The sequence below is a fragment of the Tachypleus tridentatus genome, chromosome 2, assembly GCF_004210375.1.
Source record: "Tachypleus tridentatus isolate NWPU-2018 chromosome 2, ASM421037v1, whole genome shotgun sequence".
NCBI lineage: Eukaryota > Metazoa > Arthropoda > Merostomata > Xiphosura > Limulidae > Tachypleus > Tachypleus tridentatus.
The window spans coordinates 92,726,858-92,748,973 of record NC_134826.1 but is presented as its reverse complement, the minus strand read 5'-3'; the positions used below and the strand labels follow the sequence as shown (position 1 = coordinate 92,748,973).

The window sequence follows — 22,116 nt, the reverse complement described above, 5'->3', positions numbered from 1 at the left end:
ATGAAGGGGAGCAAATTGAGAAATCAATAGCAGTAAAGAACTAACTAGGCACATGGAAGTAAGTAGAAGAACCAGTATTGAAAAGAGAAAGGTTGTGATCATGGAGCATATGCTCTACAGAGTGGCCCCTCCTATCAATACCATCATTTCCCCAGAGGGGATGATGTACATTAAAGTCCCTCAGGATGAAAAAGGGAGACTGCAACTGTTCAATGAGAGCATCAAGGTCTGATTGATCATATGTCTCTCCAAATAACATATAGAGTGAACAAACAGTGATGGTATGACCCAAGGAAACATAGATGGCGAAGGCCTCCAAGGCAAAGACAGGGTGGGCACATGCTGATCAACCAACAGTGCCACCCGTCCATACCCTCGTCCATCACACAGCCTGTCATTTCTGTATAAATAAAACCATGACTGTATCGGAAGGTTTCAGAAATGTTTTCTGTAATGAGAGACAAACAGGAGGGTTGGAAGCAATCAGTGTTTTGATGTCATCCAGATTAGAAAGTAAACCTTGATAGTTCCATTGTATCAGGGTGGCCATTTTTATTTATGTGTAAATGAATTGGGCAGAGAACCTTTCTGTTTACGACCACATCTTTTGTCCTTACTCTCCTTATTCGAGGGAGGTCTATCAACCTCCATGGATACTGCCATGGATCGACTGCTGTTGGAAGGGGATTCCAGAGACTGAGGATGTGAACGAATAATTGTTTTGCATCTTTGGGTGAGAGAGGAAAATAGATCCAAGGAAATGCCTGTACCTGGAACCAAAGGATGTGGATCTTGGGGTTTGGTGGAATCTGTATAAGTCACAGAGATAGGTGTTGATTCATCAACTTTTTTAACCATGGAGGTCAAAAGACTTTTCATATGTTTGGAGAACAATTCTTTCGGAGGCACAGAGAAATCTGTCTGCACTCCCACAGTAGCTATGGAATGAAGTGCAGCAGCATACGTCCGAGATGAGGTGGTGGAGAACAATTTTTGAGCCTCAGGATAGGTAATGTTATGAATTGTTTTAAAATGCTGCACCTCTTTTTCTACCAACCATTTAGGGCAAGAACAAAAGTAGGACGGGTGAGAGCCATTGCAACTGATGCAATGACGGTCCGTTTCACACTCACTGGCATCATGGTCCTTGCCACTGCAATAAGCACATGTCAAGGAACCACGGCATGATGTCTTTGAGTAACCGAACTGTTGATGCTGGAAAATTGGAGAGGGTTTGGGATGTATGGTCATACTCTGCAGTTAAGATAACCTGCCTTGATGGAGGCAGGCAGATATGGTGACATAAATGTCAGAATGAGGACACTGGTAGGCACCATAATTCCATCTTTGCGTGTGGAAAGATGTTCTCCCTTAAACACCTTTAAATTAAGTGCATCCACCATATTTGAAAGCAACCCATTCTAGAGGACAACCATCCCATTAGAAAAATTAAGTTTTCTTAGCTGAATATGAGTTCTTCCCTACCAAGATATATATATGCTTGTATCCCATTGTCTTACCATTAAATTTGAAAAAGATAATCTATCAACACTACCATTTCTCTTAACCATGCTGCAATGGACTCATGTATTTTATATTACCTTATGATCACTATGATATCACGAAGGTATCAATACTATAACTCTGAAAGTACTACTATATTATTTCCAGAAGTGTGGCAAGCTCTTAGAAAACATATGATTTTCTTTTTATTTTATAGCTTATATTATTTTATTCTAATAATCTCTAGAACTTCACAAATCAATATTGAATTTTGTTTTTCAGTAAAACTTTCTATCTCTAATTGTCTGTACCTTAAGCTATCCTCCAGTCGGTAGACAAATCATCAAATTACTATGAAAGTTTAAAAATATGAAATGAAATTAGTACTTTTCTTTTCATTACTGACCATGTAGTTCCAAAGTATTTATCTACTTTTAACCTATTCACATCTGTTACCTGTGTTATTTCACTTCCAACAACTGAAGCAGAAAACTATTGACCATTAGATAACCAACACCATTTGTATTATTATACAGTTTATAGGTAACTGCAAGATGCATGAACAAAACAATAATCAAACATTTCCAGCACATGAAAAGTATTCCCCCTCAGCCTGGAACAAGTATATTGTGAAGAAATTACAAGCCTTAGGCAGATTATCTTTACCCCCATGGAACATAATGTAGAGAATTTACTGGTGTGCTTGAACTACAGTACTTCCATCAGGATAAAGGTTTATGACACAGCTTTTCATATGGTTATTTAGGTATGTGTTTATAAATAAACTATTTCCTATTTGACCATGCACATACATCAACAAATAAATACTTAACTTAGAGTAACATAAAGACAGTCAGTTCACACTTGTCTTTCAGCATTGTAAAACTGAGAGTGTTCTCAATAACAAAAAGGTTTGTTAACCTGAAGATGACCTAAGAAGATTGAAATGTTGTTCTCTACTTTATTTTAAATAAAGTTTTAATTCCCATACCAGCTGCCTTGAATTACATTTTTACTTCAAGTGGGTTTCTCGATATTATAAATTTATTTAGACTTGTATTCAGTATTTCTGTGGATACAATCTGAAATATTATTTGGCCTTCTACTTCCAACAGCACATTGCTTGAATGGCTTAAGAAATTGATCAACTAAAACAGCAAAATCTTTTTCTACCATGACAGTTTTAAGGTTATTAAAGTATTGTTGAAAACTGTTATGAAGTGTTTTTTTTACTGTTATTATATACCATAAATTAACAAAAAAACAACAAACAAACTTGTATTTCATATGGATTCATAATTATCATTTCAAGTGTTTACAATGTCTTTCAGTTCTTACTTTTTATTGATGTGAGGTCAAAAGTGGGATGATAATGACCACCAGACTCAGAAAGAGTTAACAGAAAAATGGGTCTTCAAATCTTTCTTATGATACTTATACTAGCTGTCAAATTTTGCAATATCAATAAGTTTCATACAATGCTATTACTGAAAGTTTTCTCATTGCTTTGATGCTTTTTGCCATCAGATAGATAACGTAGCTTTTCTAGACAAGGCCATCAGCGCCGTGCAGTGATTTGTTCTGATTCAGAAGTAAAAGCATAAAAGGTTGAATATAAAATTTAAAAAGTATGTACAGAACAGCCAATAAAGATAACATTAATTACTTATAGTCATTAATCACAGTTATGATTTAAGTACTTCCAATTAAAGATAAAAACATACCTGGCTACTTACTTTATTTATGTTAATTCTATTTCCCTTTATATTACATCAATTAATATTTTAAAAATGTCTCTATTCCTCTTCAACTTCTTATTGTGCATTTGCACATTTATTTTATGTTAGCCGTTTAGTTGCAACTAAATCTGTGATTTTTCAAATCTAGCTGGGCATAGAGTTGACAATATATGACTGGAAGAATTTTCATTTCTTTTGTATTTTCAAGATGGCTGGTATGGGTATTAAAACTTTAATTAAAATAAAGTCCAGAACAATGTTTCAACCTTCTTAGATCATCTTCAGGTTTTTTTTCACCTTTCACATCTTTTAATTGCCTTTTGCATATTATTTTAATCATCAAGCCTGCTCAAGTTCGAGTTCCACTTCCCAAATTCACTTTAAATAATAAACATAGCCAGCAGAAAAGCTTCTGAAACTTAGGACAAACAGTTAACCAAGTCATATTGTCTTACATTAAATTTTAGAATGCACTACTTTGTTCTTCAAGTCATGCTTAGAGATGGCATCAGTCTATCATTTTTGATGTTTTCTTTATCACTAAAACTCTTTGTACCAAACTTGTTCACTAATAAGCTTTCAATAATATAGTTACAATTTCTCCTGTTATCTTTTGAATCCACATTCAAATCTGAAAGGCGATACTTCACAAAACATCTAAGCATACAAAAAATAACAGTAGCATTTGATGCAGTGTCCAAAGTACCTGCACATTACATGATATCAAAAAAGTAACAAACAGCCACGAGTTTGAAGTGCAGGGCATGAAAAAACAAGTTTCCAAATATCACAAGAAAGCTAACTATAAATGATTCTATTATATTTTATTTGCTTATTGTACATACTGACTTATAAATAGTAATTATGAAATATTAAGTTATTTATAAATTATTTATTTCACTTAAATTTTTAATGATTTTAAATAATTTAATATATAGACTATAAATTGCCAACAAATTCCAATTTTGCATGTACTTTGAAGTAAGGTGAACCAGTAATTTCTTCATTTATGCCATAGAAGAGTCCAATATAACATTTAAGATATGTTGCTGTTTTTTTTTTAAATACAAATATAAATTTGATATTTAATATTCTGAAAATTATTCATGTAAAAATCATTAAAGAATATATTATATAACAAAAATGTTTTAGTTAAAAATAAAGCCTTTTCTAGCAGGAAAAAAACTAAAATCAACTAAAAAAAATGGAAGCATTTTGCAAGTTGTAGTCCAAATCTTTCCAAACAGTGCTTCTGCTTATACAAGGTGATTACTTATTATATACAGTATAGTAGTGCTTCTGTATGAATCAATTTGCAAGTTCATAATGTCCTATTTAGGTGATACTTAAGAATAAAATTTTTTAAATTCATTTTGGGGAAGCACTGCTTCCCCTTCTCCACAGATTGCATGCCCTTGAAAGTCATTTAAGTGCCAAGTGATATGTGAAGAAGTCTGTAACAGAAGATAATGTTAAAAGGTTAAAATTCAAGGAACTTGTGTCTATTCATTTGTGGATTATAATAGTTTACAAGATAATGTCTCTAATAACACAATGCTAATGACAGTGAAATTGCATGACCCTCTGCTAAAGAACAAGATTACATTTTGCTAAATAATTCTTCTGAAACAGAACCATTAGGACAAAAATTAAAGCCCCTAGTAACTTTATGAAAAACAATTTTTTTTATTAATGGAAACAATGGATGTAAGTGACTTTACATCTAAACTTTATATATTATAATTATTGTGTTTTGTTAGCTTATCATTAAGTACAGGACTAACCTAAATCTCTTTAGCTGTCCAAACCTTGTGACATACTACTGAAATTATGACTGAAAATGTCATTAACACTAAATGTAACTAATTGATGAATTAGTGTATTCTAATCATTACAAGTTTTTGTGACTTTGCATACACATGGTTAGATTTGGCATACTAAATTAATTATATTAATTAGTTGTATAATATCTAGTTCCAACTTATGCAGGTAGCCTGTTTTGATTAAAAATTAATGTATCAATAAAATATTAGTAAAACAAAAATCACAAATAACATGAACTACTGTATAACAGTAGTACAAATAAATGTGGTTGTGTATATATTGCTCTTTCTTCTTGTCTTTACTGTACATTATTTATCATTAACTCACCATGAAAATATGTGACATTGAAGTGCCAACCTTAGTGCATATTTATGTGTTTGCCATAATTAGTTGATAAGGAATATTTGTTATGAACATGTATCCACCTATTTTCTATTTAGATTAACCAAGTATATATATTTGACTGTGTCAATTAAAATATGATATAATTAGAAACGTACCCTAAATATAGTTCATACACAAGCCTACCTTGATCTGTTAATATTCATTCACAATTACTAACTTATCAAGAATGTTTGGAAAGAAGCACATAACTATGTTCAACTGTAGTTTTTATTATTTTGAATTTAACAGTAATATCTGTGCCATTAAATAGATATTTTGTATAATATTTACCCACCAGGAATATCTGGTAGAGAAGGATATCCACCTGTAGCTATCAGAATATGTTTTCCACTATACTGTTTATCATTGACCTCTATTACTTGATCTCGAACAAACTTTGCTTTTCCTCTGATAAGTTCCACTTTGCTCTGACATTTCAAAAATGTTACTGAGTTGGAGCTTGCAAATAAAATAAAACACTAAATACACCTCTGATATGTTTTCATAGGCAACTATCATCTACAATATAAAAATATGACTATTTTATTGGATATAGTGTGGATTAAATGATGCTTCAAAAATATCCCCTTATTATAATCACTGAAATATGAAATTAAACCACATATCAACTGAAACACCTTTATAACTAAGTAGTAAAACTTATTTTATTTTTCAAGATAACTTCTATTTACATTTTTTAAACTCAATATATATATCTCAGATGATCTCATAACATTATTTTTTTTCACTTTACTTTACTAAAGATGTGTCTTCACTTGCACCTTTTAACAAGGAATTAATTTTTTTAGATTATACTGATTCTCAGTATGTTTATATTTAAAAGCTTTTGGATAACCAACTGAATTTTACAGCAGGTTAACAACAATAAAAATGAAAAAAACACACATTACCTTTATTAGATAATTTTCATAGATTCCATTCAGATGTTTCACATATTCATCTCTCTTCCTTTTGAAAGTCCTTTATATTCAAGAAGTTATCCATAACATGTCACAAATAAAATTCTGACTTTAAACCAATCAAAATTACCATTGCTTTCCAAATACTTTAATTTCAGTAACTCGACTGCTTACCACCCAAGTATTACAATATTAACAGTTTTTTAATGTCTATTGATTTAGATATTGTACTGAAAAAACTATCACTTTTTTGCTTCTGTTTAAAATAGCCATTAATGTATTAACACTGTAGTTTGAAATTTTGTATCCATATTTTTGAATAACCTACAAATACATAGACTTACATGCATTTTTATGCAAAATACATTCTCCAAAGGATTTCAATAGTTTACATACTAAGTTACTGCTTTTACAGTAAGAAAGAATAGTGCATACAGTTTCCTTAATATTTTTTTACATTATCAAATAAAGTGCACAATTTGTTTATCAATTTCTTAGCATATTAATGCAACTCAATTCCATTATCAAACTTTTAAGTTTCCATAAATTCATTACATTTAGCTAAAAACTGTACTCACCCCCAATCCAGCTGATATTCTGACAAAAGAAAACCATAATCTTTGAGGTGATGAATAATTTCAGCATGAAGAGCACAGTAAAAACTTAATTTCTTTGGGACACAACCAACATTTACCTGTTTAGTAAAGTAACTGTAATAATATCAAATTTGCATACAGATCATATTAAAAAATAATTAACATTTTAAAGCTTGTAAAATATATTATTTTAAGATTGGAAATTGTAAGAGAAAAGTTGGGAAACCTCAAAATTGATAAATCCCCTAAATGAGATAACTTTTATCCTGGAGTTTTAAAGGAACTTACAAATTTTATTTATGAACCACTAGCTAATACTTTTTAAATGTTATTGAGTAGTCGAAGAGTATAAAAAAAATGAAAGTTGGCTAATGTTAATTCAATATTTAACGGAGATGATGAACATTGTCCAGGCAATTATAGGCCAGTTAGTCTTACATCAGTAGTTGAAAAGGTTTTGGAGAGTGTGATTAAATGTGCATTGCAGAGTTGCTTAAGGCACTTTGATACAGTGTCAAAGACATTATATGGTTTCACTAAGGGAAAATCTTGTTTCACAAATCTTCTTTGAGAATGTTACTATAAGAGTTGATGATGGAAATACTGTAGATTTGGTTTACCTTGAATTTCAGAAAGCATTTGATAAGGTGCCTCACAAAAGACTTGTTAAAATAATTAGATCTGTGGGTGTGGAGGGAATGTCATTCAATTGAATAGAAAATTGGCTGAAGAGTAGAAAGCAGAAAGTAGTAATAAATGGAGTTAAATTTGACTGTATCACACTTACAAGTGGCATGCCTCAGGGCTCTGTGTTGAGTCTTCTGCTGTTGGTGATTTGTATCAATGATATTGACTCTGTAATGACTAACACAATTTTGAAGTTTACAAAATATTTTTAGGGTGACTAACTGTATCAAATATGCTGCAGACTTACAAGGAGATTTAGATCATTTAATACACTGAGCAATACATGGAATATGATGTTTAAATATCCAAAGTGTATGTAGATTTTTCACAATTAAAATTATTGTTACAAGTTAAATGGGAATATATTAAATACTGTGGTTGAAGAAGAACACTTAAGCCATCTAAACAGTGTATCATAGCTAGCAATAGGGCTAATAGGATTTTAGGTAGCATCTACAGAAATACTGAATACAAGAGAATGGATATTATTGTTTCACTGTACAGATCACTTGTTATGTCTCATTTAGAGAACTGTGTACAGTTTCAGGCTCCCTTCCTCAAGAAAGGCATTCACTTGTTGGTTCAGAGAAGAGCCACTAGAATGATAAGTGGGATGGCGGAAGTCTCCTATGAGGAGAGACTAAAATCTCTAAACTTGTTTTCTCTGGAGAGGAGAAGGTCCAGAGGGGATTTGAGTGAAGTGTTTAAGACTATTAAGGTACTGATAATATAGATCTTTCAAACTTTTCCATTTAGCAGTGAAAATAGTAAGACACTAAATTATAATTTTGGCAGTGTAGGAGTCACCTGTGATGTAGACAGTATTAGTTTTCAAACAGAGTGGTTGGCTTATGAAATAAGCTTTTTTCAGGATGGTGCAAGCAGAAAATTTAATTGAGTACAAGAAAGATTGAATAAATACATGAGTAGTAAGGAATGGTTACAGTTTGAAGCTGGAAAGGACATTCTTGATGGGTTAATAAGCTCCTTTTTTTCCTTTAAAATTGTATGAAATGTTTATGAAGACATTTATGCTTAGAAAGGTCTTTAGATAGCTGCATACTTATCTCTAATCTGAACTACTTTAAAACAATAATAAGTACATATTTTTGTATTATTCATTCAAAGACCATTATAATACCTAAGGAAGCTATTGGCAGCTTTTTTATCTTTCAATTGCAATAAATCTGTTTTAGTTCACAAATCTACACTCTGCATATAAAGAGTAATACTGAAATAAATTATGATTTCATGTCTTATATGATGCTATAGATATACTTGAACTTCAATTAATTATATTTTCATTATTTTCAACAGTGCAATTAGTGGCCTTTGATAATTGATTAATCATTGCATTCATGAATTACCCACATTCAAGTAATCAATTATTCTCTTAAGACATTTGAAATAATTAAAAACCAGTAATAACTGGAAACATTAACATCACTTGATTATTTTCATGCATTAATCAATTTAATCTTAATTTCAATTAATCAGTTATTTTACATTACACTAATCAATAAAGTCAACTCTCATAAGTAATCAATAACACTGATTGACTTAACCACTGACTTTACAGTTTTAATAATAATGGTCAAATATTATTTGAAAGAAAAATGCTGTTTCTTGTTGAAAATAGAGATTTACTTGCAGTAAATATTACAAGAATATTTTGATATCATTTATATGGTTTATTAAAATACAAATCCTATTCTAGAACTCCTATGGAGTTATATTTAACATTTTCAATATGAAGTATGTTATATATCTAAGCCATAATTTATACAATAAAATAAATAAATTGTGATCAACTTATAAGTAATGGAAAACAATAAGACACAAATTAAAGTAACCTCATGTTGTGTCACAAATTTTAAAACTAAGTTTTTTAATGTATAATTAAATATGTTATTTTCTTATCAACTACAATCATAAACATCTTGTGGATTGAAAGTAAGCATAAGATTGCTTCCATAAAATAATGTTACAGCAACATAATATTCTTGTCTTTATTTGTTCAAAGTTGATATTGACTGGTGAATAGCTTGCTCATTCCTCTGTGTTCATAAGAATTTATTACACATGGAATAATAATAGTCTAGCAATATACTAAATAGTTAACCAACTTACAAAGACAATGTCCAGCTCCAAAAGGCACTGACAAGTGAAAATTCTGGCTGTTATAATATTCTGCTTAAACATGGCCAAGTACAGTAAGTTGTTTCACTTACTGATATTCAGCATGCACATTTTTAAAGTTTCTTCCAGTTTGTACTATAATATGTAAATGCATTAATCACTCCAGTGTGTTTTTTCTAAACATCCATCTGCATCAATGACTTCTTGCTTCAAAAGCTTATGCTGTTTTTCAAACTTGTAAATTAATCAGTAAATTATAATTTACTTATTTTTGAAAATTCAATTTGATGATAAAATTCCAAAATGTTGGTAATTAAATTTTTTTTTGTATTGCCATGTTCTCAATATTTCTTATAGAACTTCAATTACCACCTTATGAATAATTTTGATCTCTGCAAAGGTTATCTATTTTCATAGCAAGTACCTTTACCAAGCAGGAAATGTTGCAGTCTTTGTTTTTTTAAGATTAAAATGACTTTTCATTGAAGTATATATTATCTATTACAAGTTGCAACAAGAACAGTTACTAGTTTTATCATATGCAGTATAAAGGACAATTATTTTGAATGATTAATTGCATATTTATTAATAGTGCCCTAAAGCAAGATACAGTTTTCTGTAAGTATGTCAAAATCTTTTACAACAGCAATATGTAGTAAAAAATTAGTTTATTTAATAATAAATTTCATAGTTCTCCATAATAATCTTAAAGATTTTTCTCAACCTTAATGACTGACTGGTAACTCAACACCCCTTAGCATAGCAGTGAAATTTTTTAAAAGGGGGACATTCAAAGGTCACTTCTAAGAAAACCTGTAAATGTAATGTTTGGTATTTTTTTTATTTGTTTATACTCAATGTCTCCAAATAATACTTATTTTCATCAAGAAAAATTCAGTACATTTAACAAAATAGTATTGTTAAAATGTTTAGGGTGAAACCCATGGAGTGGTACAACTAGTATTTTCAGCTTTTACAAGTTTCATGTATAATAGTTTAGAATTAAAAAGTAGTTTATATTAACTTGTAACTAAGTTATTGTACCTGAAAATGTCTGTCACATTAAGTAAAGGATAATTCCAAAATATCTTTGGAAAACACAAAATAAGTTTGAAATAAGATTATTAGTCTCATGTGCATACTCGAATAAATATTCTAAGTTTAAAGTAATATAGAATTTTGATAAAGAACAAAGAATACATTTCATACAACTTTCAATTCTAGCTCTGTTTCAAACCAAAGGAAGTTATACATTTTTACAAAATTAGTGAATCCTAATTTAGCCAATATAAAATAATTAAGCAGTTTACATACAACAAGTGAAATTTGAAGAAAACTTAAAAGAGCATACACTTTTGTCATGTTTTCATCATTTTTTCTTTACATTTTTGCTGAAACAATCTGCAAACTGATCCTTGAAAGACACTTTTGTAAAGTGTAATTAACCAATCTCTCTTCAAAATTATTTTAAATTTTCTTAATAAAATTCAAAATGTATTACATCCACAAATGTCACAGATACATAACTGTAGGCACTAGAAACATAGATTATAGTTAGATTTTCAATTTAATTATATAACTTTGTACACTAAGACTTCCCTGATTTGATGTACCATGTTGTTCTTGTTAACATGGAAAAATAATTTCAGAAATAAAAATGTCCTACTCGGGTAATTTCAGAAATGAAGATGATTAAACAATGTAATAGCAATTAAGATGTACAACTGGTATAAGTATTATTTACATGAATGATCAAATTACTGTGGACAAAAAGGGTGATGAACTGATCTCACCACTCATGTTAAGCTGTGCTAATTCTATAACCTGAGAATAATTAATCTGCTGAATGTAATCGATCAACAAGCCTAATGATTAATCAATTAGTAAACAGCATGAATCATCCAGCTCCACCCATGATAAAGATAACTACAAGTTCACTTATAGTATGTTAACTTGGTTGTTATTTCTACTGATATTCAAGTGAACTCTTAAAGTAATGATCTCTCTTGTATTTCATTATGAATGATAACCAGCACTAGTTGCTCTGGATACAGTAGTCAAATACTTTAAAGCAAATAAATTTATCACAAATTTCTAACATATCAATAAGTGTTCTAATGAAAATATATTAACATTACAACTCTTGTCTTGTGATAAGAAAAAAAATGAGCAAAAATAGAAAATATGAGCTCTCAGGGTGGCAAATTGTCAGACATTCAGCTATAGCAAAGTAATGGTCCATGTGTGTTATTAATGTTCACTAAGACTATTCACACATACCTGTACACAAAAGACAAATAACCTGAAATAACTTTTAGTTATGAAACAATACTGAAACCCATTTCACTGGAAGGATTGAGGAAAACTATAAAAAGAATTGGAAACTGAAAATATACTACAGCACAGATACCAACTATTTCAAATGACTGAGCGTAATGCAGCTACTAGGCCTGACCAACGTCTCTAAGCTGTTTATTATTATATTATTATTATTATAACTACTATTATTTATTACTGCTATAGATTGCTCATTTACGACTGTTTTTTGTGTATTTAATAAATAAGTTGAAAAAATTCTTTTGACATTATGTCTTTTATTTAGTTTAGAGTAACAAACATACTGGTAAAACAACATTGAACATGCACAAACAGTAAGCAGAAAAAGCCTTTGTGTAAGGACTAGTTTATATCATGTTTATGACACTTATTGTAATAGTTTTGCAGCTGTTGCAGACTTTGCTTTCACGAGAATGTCTCTGGATGGTTGGAAGTTATAACAACATTGTCCATTTGACTGCATACACATCTTTTGTGTTATAATACTGCTCAAAACTGAGGTGCTCAAGTTTGGTCTGAACTTGCTTTTGTTTTTAGTCACTAAACTAAATATCCTTTCACTGTCAGCATTAGAATGGAAGATTGTAAGAATTCCAAGCATAACCCTACACAGAATGTCATACTTCTGGTTGCCATTTCTATCCTTAACTGTAGACAGCTGAACCCAAAACTTATCAACATTCTACTGAAGGACAATTTCTGAGAAAGTATCAATTTGATAGTTCAAATATAGCCTTTCCAACTTGTCAATAGTGTCATGCTCATGTGTATTGACAAGAACAGGATACCTGTCTGTGAAGAAGCATAGAGAAAAGAAATCTTTGCTGACTTTCAGTTTTGGATCAGCAACCTCTGTGTGAATCAGAAGTTCACCATTTAGAGGTAAATGTTTCATCATGTAATTTGTAGCTGCAATATAGTATTTCTTAATACTGGTGTAGAAGCTGATCAAGTCCAGGTCCTTTTCATATTTAACAATGTATTCCTTGGCAGCATTTCCAATAGAAACTGCCTCATCAAATTTGTGTAAGGATTCATTGTTGTAGTCAAGCTCAGTGATATTCTGCCTTCAAGATATTCTGGCTTGATGTATCTGACATGTATATTTTTAACTTGTGTAATCAGAGTTCTGTGCATAATGTGTATGCAAGGTTCTTCTCTTTGCAATATCAAATTGGCTTGCTCAAATAAAGGAATTGCAGACTGAAGAAAAAGACAAAATAAGTTCATTTTGTTGTCCAAAAAAACTGTTAACTTATCTAACTTGCTCTGCACATAACTTTTGTTGGTTACTTCCTTGCTAGCTTTCGTTTTCTTCTCTTTTTTTATTGATTGTTTCTTCTTTAGTTCTAGGTCAGACTGCCTAAACATATATTGAGTTATATCAAATGTTTCTTTGTCTGTTTTTGGAGACTGTTATCTTGTGTCCCTGTGTGGCTGAGAGTATGTCTTGACTGTGTCCCTGTGTGGCTGGGAGGGTGTTTGACTGTGTCCCTGTGTGACTGAGAGGATGTCTTGATTGTGTCCCTGTGTGGCTGAGAGGATATCCTGACTGTTAAAGTCTTGCTGCCTGACTGAGCTGCACGTTTAGATCCTTTTGAATCTAGTTTTTCCTTTTCACAGTGAAAATACTTCTTCAATGGCTTCCACATGTCCAATATTTTGTTGAGGCACACCCCAAATGATAGCCATATTGTGTTAACAAGTTGTAGAATTTTTCTTGTTTCTTTGTCATACAATCCTTGAAACTCTTAGAAATGTTGTTTTCTGCTAGCATTTTTGTCCAGAAAATAGTAGATACCTATCAATGTATCAGAAACTGAACAGGGCAGTTCTCTGGAAGCTTTATGGGCAGCAATATTCATGAGGTGACAGGCATAGCCCATGAAGTAAATGCTAGGGAAAAATCCCATCACACCTTTACCTATACCAGACATAACTGAGACATTGTCTGAAGAAAAAACTAAGTTTTCCCATGGAATTTTCCTCTCTGTCAGTTTGTGGTCCAAAAGCTTGAAAATATTCTCTCCTGTTGAAGCTTCTTTCCATTCCACCATTGTCAAAAGAGAACAAACAATTTTTCCAAGCAAAAAGTCAAGATATCATACAACCACTGGATACAGTTTCGAGTCATCCATGTTTGTGGATCCACCTGTGGTTAAACTGTAAATGCTGTAAGTATGCTTGAAATCATTTTTATCATCTTCACAACCCAACATTTGTACAATGGCTGTAGTTTTGGTTCTAGCACAGCCATATTTTTTCGCTATATCAGAGTCTGGAAAGATTTTTCTGAATAGATGTCCTGCATGATTGGCTACAACTAGGGGTAAATTATGAGCAATGACGAATTGCGTGAACATCACTTCTTCATTTATGGTTTCATATTCTGAATTCTTACTCATAAATGTCGTTATCTGTATCGTTTTTGTCTTCCGCTCAGCCTTTAATTGGTGAGATGCTGATTTTGTATGTGTGGAACAATCATTTATCCCATCATGCACCACAGAAAAATCGATGTGACATACTGTACCAAATGCATGACTGTCACTGACCTTTGATGCAATGACCAGATATTTTGCACTATACTCTTTCCTAAATTTTTGATTCACAGTTTTAGTTCTTTTAGATTTGCCAGAAACAATACAATCTGGTGAACAAGGCCTCTTTTTTTCCATCTTGTGAACGATTGCATTGGTGTTTCTATGCCGCTTAGAAAACGAGAAATACCCATCTACGCGAGCGCTGATTGACTGACAAGCACTGATGATGTAACTATGGATTCCCCCACGTACCCAGTAGGGAGAAGCACCGCACTCAAACAATTGGTAGACGTCGGAGATACAAATATTTTTTATTATTTCAAGCACAAACATGATTATTGCAAGTAGCCATTTGGACTATGTCTTTTATTTATTATCATAATTTATTTGTATCTCACTAGAAATTTTCTTTTCATCCCTTTCAAGCCCTGGGGGAACAATTTATCACTTTATTGTATAGGCCTATATAATATATAATAATTTGAGAGTTGAAACAAGTCGTAACTGGAATGTTGAAAGTTTCACATTGACTTTGTAGCATTTTAAACAGCTAAATAATAATACACAAGAATAAATTAATAACATCAATGTTACATGATTTTGAAATCATTCTACAAATGTATAGTCGTGGTTTGACTAGAATGCATTAACAGTGTTAATATCTGTCTGTATGAGTGTATAGTCGTAATGTATACACCAAAATCGTAATGATTGGCATCTCTGCTACAGACAATAGCACACCTAATATATGAATAACTGTACATTAAATGAGTTGTCAACATCATTTACATTAAGAGTACATGTTAGATATAACACTCAATACATACAAACACAGGCATGATTGACAAAAAGAAAGACTACATAAACCACACGTAAAACATAAGTAACTTGTACTATTCACAACAGACCTCAATTTTTATAGCTACTACTACTAGTAGTACTATAATAATGAGCTAGATGGACAAAAAGGATAATCACATAAATGTGATTAAGATGAAACATACCATTTCTTATTTTAACAAAAATTGAATAATATTATGTCTTTGCAAAGTCATATGTTCAATGGAGGATGATAAGAGCTTACAATGGTTCTATTGAGAGTCATTCATAAATTACTTTATCAGAACACATACAGACTGAACTGCGGACAGGAAATTAAGTGTATGGTTCTCTTCTTTGGACTGTAAATTGATTTTGACAGATGAAGTGCACAAAGTGTTTGTTTTCAATGTAAGTTTGAACAGTTTTTAAGGGATAGAATTTGTTTTAAATGCCACACTCTGGGCGAGTTTTATATTAAAGATTGAAGGTAATGAAATATTTATAAAATCTGTAACAGAAGATCAATAGAATTAGTCTTGTCTGTAAGCTGAGCTGAAATAGAACATATTCAAACCCATTCCTCCAGTATAAGCAAGTGTCCAATGAGGCACTTAAAATATATATTTTAAGTCTTTTGTTTTCATAAAAACCATTTATTCTGTTTGTACATTTTTGTTCACTCTTTTCTTTATTTCTCACAATTCCAGTTAGTCAGAGGTTATAAATTTATTTTGCAGTTAATATCTTGATAAATCTTCCATTATTAACTGGTCTTACTTTATCACTTTTTTTCTTAAAGGAAATCCCTTTTACCTAAAAATACCATGTACTGATGATAGAATTATGTAGTTCTCTGCTTAGGGTTAATTATAAGGTCACAACATAAACTTATACAAGGAAACTTGAAGAAATTTGTTATATATATATACAGCCTTGTCATACACAACAATTTTATATATAGCCTTCCAGAATGTATACACAATCACTGTTCAATTAACTTGTAAACACATACATCAGTACATGACCATCGTGTATTACAAAAAGAAAAGACTGGTTGCATGTAAAAAAACATGTTGGCTCACAAAAAGTATGACAGATAAAATTAAAGAAAACATCAGAAATTTAAACTGACTGGTGTGATGGGATATTTAAAAAAATACAGAAGATCAAGAAAGTTATTGAAACGAAGAAATTAAAACATCAAGAAGGATATATGTGAAAAGGTTGGCTAAAAATGTAACAATTAACAGTAAAAATTTTTAAAAAATACATTTAGGGTAAACAAGATGTTAGAATGGTCCTAAAGCCCTTAAGGGATGGTAAAGGAAGGCCCACATCTGATTATTATGGGATGGCTGGATTATCAAATTTTGCTTTTCTTCAGTTTTTACCAATAAAGATTTAAGAAGTATTGTACATCTTGACCAGTTGATAGATGGAAACAAGATCAAACAAGGTGACTACTTTAATTTTGAGCTAGTTAAAAAAAACTGGGATATCTGAAGGACAAAAAGGATCCTAGGACAGATAATATATCCCCAAGGGTTTCAAGAGGTTAAGGACTGGACATGCGAGCTATTTAATACTATTTTTTGTAAGTTCTTGAATAGTGGGCAGGAACCAAAAGATTGTAAGTCAACTTATGTCACTCCTCTTTTCAAAGAAGGTGATAAAATTATCAAAATAATTATAGACCCATTAGTCTTATATCAGTTGTGGAGAAAATCTGAAAAGTCTGACAAAAGGTGGTGTGCAAAGTAATCTAACTAAGTTTAAGAATTTTATTGAATAGTTAACACGGTTTCACTAAAGAAAAATCCTGCCTTACAAATCTTTTGGCATCCTTTGAAAAGGCAACTGCTAATGTAGATGAAAGCAGGTGCACTTGGATTTTCATAAAGTATTTGACAAAGTGTAACATAAAAATCTTGTGAAACATTCTCTCTTTATGTATGGAGGATATGTAAAAAATTTGGATAGAAGAGTGGCTGAATGAAAATAAGCAGACAGTTGTTATAAATGGAGTTTGATCAAAACATATTAATGTTACAAATGTGGTATCTCAGGGCTCAATATTGGGACGTTTGCTATTTTTGGTTTATATCAATGATGAAGGAGTGGATTTATATCAATTATATAGATGAAGAAATAGTTAATAAGTTACTTAAAATTTACTGATATTATGGTCTTGAATGATGCTGGCTGCAAAGAGGATGCTACTGATTTACAAAAGGATTTAGACCATTTAGTGAGGTGGGCAAATAAATGGCAAATGGGTTTTAATTATAAAAATGTAAAATACTCCATGTGGGTTATAATAATTTGAATTATAATTTGGATGGAAATAACTTTAACATGAAAGAAAAGGATATTAGTGTAATGGTTCATCAATCTCTTAACTTAAACCAGCCAGCCAGTAATGTGCTGTTACTAGTAGCAGGACAAATAGAATTTTAGATTGTATATACAGAAATACTGAATGCAAATCTAACAGGTTATAATTTCATTGTATAGGTAAATTACAGGCCATATATGAAGTACTGTGTTCAGTTTTGGGCTCCTTGGGTTAGGAAGAACATTAAACTGTGGAGAAGGGTTCAGAAGAGGGTTATTAGAATGATTACTAGGATGGAGGGGTTTCCATATAAGGAGAGACTGAGATCTCTCAAATTATTTGCTCTTGAAAAAAGAAAATTTAGAGGGGGATCTAATTGAGGAGTTTAAAATTGTAAAGGGGATTGAGCATGTTGCTACATCATTTTTTTCACACTTAACAATAAAAATGGTAGGACTAGAGAGGACATTAATAAAAATTTTTGTCAGGGTAGGAGTGATCTTTATCTGACAGTTTTAGTTTTCGAACAGTAACAGAGTGGGTGGGATTTGGTACGAATTGCCTTCAGATGTTGTAGAGGCAGTACATTTAAGTGAATTTAAGAGAAGGCTTGATAATTTTATGCAAGGTGTATGAATTATAAGAGCTAGCTCTAAGATTCTTTTATTTATTTATTTAAGAGCTTCACTTTTAGTTTAGTTTAGAGGATGGGACAGCTGAGATGAACCAGTAAGTCCTTTGCTTTCCTACAACATAATATTATGTTATTTTAAAATCAACTGGATAAAGTGAATAACTAAAGATTTCTTTGGTGTATAATTTGACTGTTGTTGTTCACCTGTTTTGTTTCTATCACAATAAAAGTGGTTGACAGTAGTTTTAAAATATTATAAACGTTAATATATTTGGATGTATTGATGAACAGTTCAATAAATTTAAAGTAAATTAAATAAAAGTTAAATTATTTCAAATCTGTAATAAATATTTTGAAATGAGAGGCTGGGCCGTCCCGGTTTTTCAGTTTGAAAATCTAGTAGTAATACGATTTCGAAATAGCTCTTACACACGTTCCTCCGAGGCGATCACTTTCTACAAGTCCAACTTTGATTCCAAATTCTGCAGCTCTTCTCGCACTCGCAATACCGCCAGATCCACCACCAATAACAAGGTAATCAAATTTTGTTGAAGGCATTGTAACAACTGCGTTTATACACCTAACCGACTTTCGACATATAGTCTGCAATCGCATATAACCTAACATTTATGACATAAGTACCGTAACAATAGAGTAGAATTATCACCGTTTAAATTTCTGTATTTACTGTCAATTAGCGTAAAGACTTATCTAATCTTCAACGTAACATTAGTTTGATAACTAGTTCTAAATTTCTAGTTCAAGTTTTCCAATGTATGGAAAGCAAAATATACGTTTAAATGAGATGGTTTTAAAATGTTTTTTACTACAATATAAAAAGTAGCATGAGAGGTTACAAAACCGTGTATCTACAAAGCGACGTAAAATCTATTAGATGCAAAGCGCTCTGAAATAAACAAACTAAAAACAATCATTCCCATTTCCGGAGATACAGTTATATATGATACATATACATCTAGAAAGTTTACCTCAGATTTTAAATTCATGATTGTTTGTTTGTTTGTTTTTGAATTTCGCGCAAAGCTACTTGAAGGCTATCTGCGCTAGTCGTCCCTAATTTAACAGTGTAAGACTAGAGAGAAGGTACCTAGTCATCACCACCCACCGCCAACTCTTGGGCTACCCTTTTACCAACGAATAGTGGGATTGACCGTACATTATAACGCCCCCACGGCTAAAAGGGCGAGCATCTTTGGCGCAACGGGGATGCGAACCCGCTATCCTCAAATTACGAGTCGCACGCCTTAACCCACCTAGTCATGCCGGGCCTAAATTCATGATAGTTGTATGTTTGTTTGTTTCTGAATTTCGAGCAAACTACACGAGGGCTATCCGAAAACTGTCCCTAATTTAACAGTGTAAGAACAGAGGGAAGATAGCTAGCCATCATCATTCACCATCAACTATTGGACAACTCTTTTACCGACGAATAATAGGATTTATAGTACATTATAACGTCCTCACAGCTGAAAGAGTGAGCATATTTGTTGTGACGGGATTTCGAATCCGCTTGCCGTCATGGGTAACTCTACCAGGAGCGCAAGGCTCCCGACGACATCGCTCTCAGGATCACTGATGTGTGTGTATTTCTTATAACAAAGCTATATCGAGGGAAATCAAACAAAGAACTGTCTGAACATATTTTTCGCTATTTTTATTTATTTTTTAGCAATTATTAAAAAAATCACATTTAAATATCATAACCAATAATAACAAATGTATCAATGTAAATTTATGGAGTCAAGTATTTTATATTTTGTCAAACTGGAATTCACCCCTTTCCCCAGATGAAAAGATTTGGATTCATCACTAATATAGGATTTCCAATCTATAAACTATGAACAATTCAAAGCTACCTTTTGACATCAATCCATTCTTTAAATTTCCTTAATAGTTAAATTTACTGCTACCACAATATCCGAAGGCAGCCCAATCCATACTAGCATAAGTAAATTGAATAACGATACACGTGGTTACTGCGAAACAAGATCCCAATAAAAACCATGAGATTCGTGATGTAACAAGGTGTAAAAGTGGAAAGTAACGAACGAGTTTCATTTACTTAGAAGAATTAACGAAAGAAAAGTGACCATTTTGTATGTAAATTATATAAGAAAGTGTTAAAGATGGACGAAGTAAAATTGCAGTTTCGTGAAATGGGCCTTGATGACAGAATTTTGGAAGTAAGGTTATATAAAAATTGCATTTATCGAAAACAAGTCATGGTCACATGCATCTATAGTAAATATAAGTTTTGTTTTTTACACATTCTTAGGCCTAAACTGGTAAATAATCGCGTAAAAGTAAAACTTTCAAGTAATGCTTTAACTAGGTACAAGTCTTGCCACGTGTATGAGTTTCTGTGGTTAAGTATAAGGTAGAACCAAAAGAAATATAGCAAGATGATTTTGATTCCTTTGTTGTCGTTGGAGTTGATACTAATAGTCTACGGTGATTGTAATTGAGATGTTGAATTAATATTAAGAAATGAACTACAGCATGATGAGTCGTAGGTTGAGACAGGATTCTAATTTTTAGTTGTCAGTAATTGTAGGCCACATAATCAAACTCGTCATATTATTATTATTATTATCGAGAAATTGTAAAATAACATATTAGGGTTTTTATTACCAAGAATATTGATTACTGGTGCAATAATTATACTTGCTATGTATGGACACATTGTCATTAACTAAATACATATGGAGTCAAATAAGGAGGGTAAGAGGTTTCTTGCAATTTGTATATTTAGGTTATTAGTTTTGTGTATGCAGGGACACTTGCTTATGTAATATAAATAGTTCATTTTTTATCTTGTTTGACTCAAAAGTGAAAACTTTGAAATTGCTAACCCTTAAAAAAAAAAGAAAAAAAGTAGAATTACAGAAGGACTTGCTTATGGTGTTTTAAGTTTGTTTAAGGGAAATTATAGTGTCATTAATCATTTTTCATTCTTTTAACAAAAATAATGGTAGGACAGATTTTGGCAGGATAACGTCCACTTTTAGCTAAGACTTGTATTTTTCTAACAACAATTTAAGTTTGAGGTATTTAAGAGAAGAAGGCTCGATAAATATTTAAATAGAAATGGCTAACCCAGGTGTTGTTTTTTTATGTTTAGGTTTACTTTAATGTATAGGACAGCCTAGATGGACCTAAAAGGTTCTTTGTTTTTCTATTTCATGTTATATTATAACCTTCCAATTGTTTCATGGTGATGTCAGACTGGATATTTTAATTTGTTTTATCCAAAGAGGACTTCTATCTTGTCAAAATTTTTCTTAGTCCTACTATTCTCACTGTTAAGTATTAAAAAAAAAAAAAAGCTTCAACACTATCAAATCCCTTTACAGTCATAAACACTTCAATCACATCCTAACTCTTTTCTCTAGAGAAAACATTTTGAGATATCTTAGGTTTTCCTAACATGACATAATCTATAGTTTGATACCAAATGTAATGATATCAATTCCTAAAATAATAGCTTGATAAAGTTTTGAATGAGTCAACAAATGTGATCCATATGGAAAGGGCTAGAATGGTGCCTGTGATGGAGAATATAATTCAAATTTTCATATTATATATTATTTGATTTATTAATTTAAAAGTAAACATTCAAAACAAATGCACAC

The 22,116-nt window shown here is 31.5% G+C and overlaps 2 protein-coding genes across 4 annotated transcripts in view; one reads left to right on the top strand and one right to left on the bottom strand.

Annotated features, from left to right (window-relative positions):
• Window positions 1-19,203, bottom strand: part of LOC143244552 (glutathione reductase, mitochondrial-like) — a 78,147-nt gene extending 58,944 nt beyond the window's left edge. The window contains exons 1-4 of the mRNA XM_076489466.1: window positions 18,893-19,203; window positions 6,949-7,064; window positions 6,362-6,431; window positions 5,746-5,878 (exon numbers count right to left, since the gene is read on the bottom strand). Of these exons, the coding sequence (XP_076345581.1) occupies window positions 5,746-5,878; window positions 6,362-6,431; window positions 6,949-7,064; window positions 18,893-19,090 (517 nt within the window). The 5' untranslated portion in view covers window positions 19,091-19,203. The remainder of the gene's footprint in view (window positions 1-5,745; window positions 5,879-6,361; window positions 6,432-6,948; window positions 7,065-18,892) is intronic.
• A 1,056-nt stretch (window positions 19,204-20,259) lies between these two features.
• Window positions 20,260-22,116, top strand: part of Ddx56 (putative ATP-dependent RNA helicase DDX56) — a 98,534-nt gene continuing 96,677 nt past the window's right edge. For 2 of the 3 annotated variants that reach the window (XM_076489465.1, XM_076489463.1), the window contains exon 1: window positions 20,260-20,667. In XM_076489465.1, coding sequence (XP_076345580.1) covers window positions 20,611-20,667 — 57 coding nt within the window. In that variant the 5' untranslated portion in view covers window positions 20,260-20,610. Of the gene's footprint in view, window positions 20,668-20,905; window positions 21,206-22,116 lie in introns of those variants that run through there. The other variant, XM_076489464.1, reaches the window with a different exon arrangement.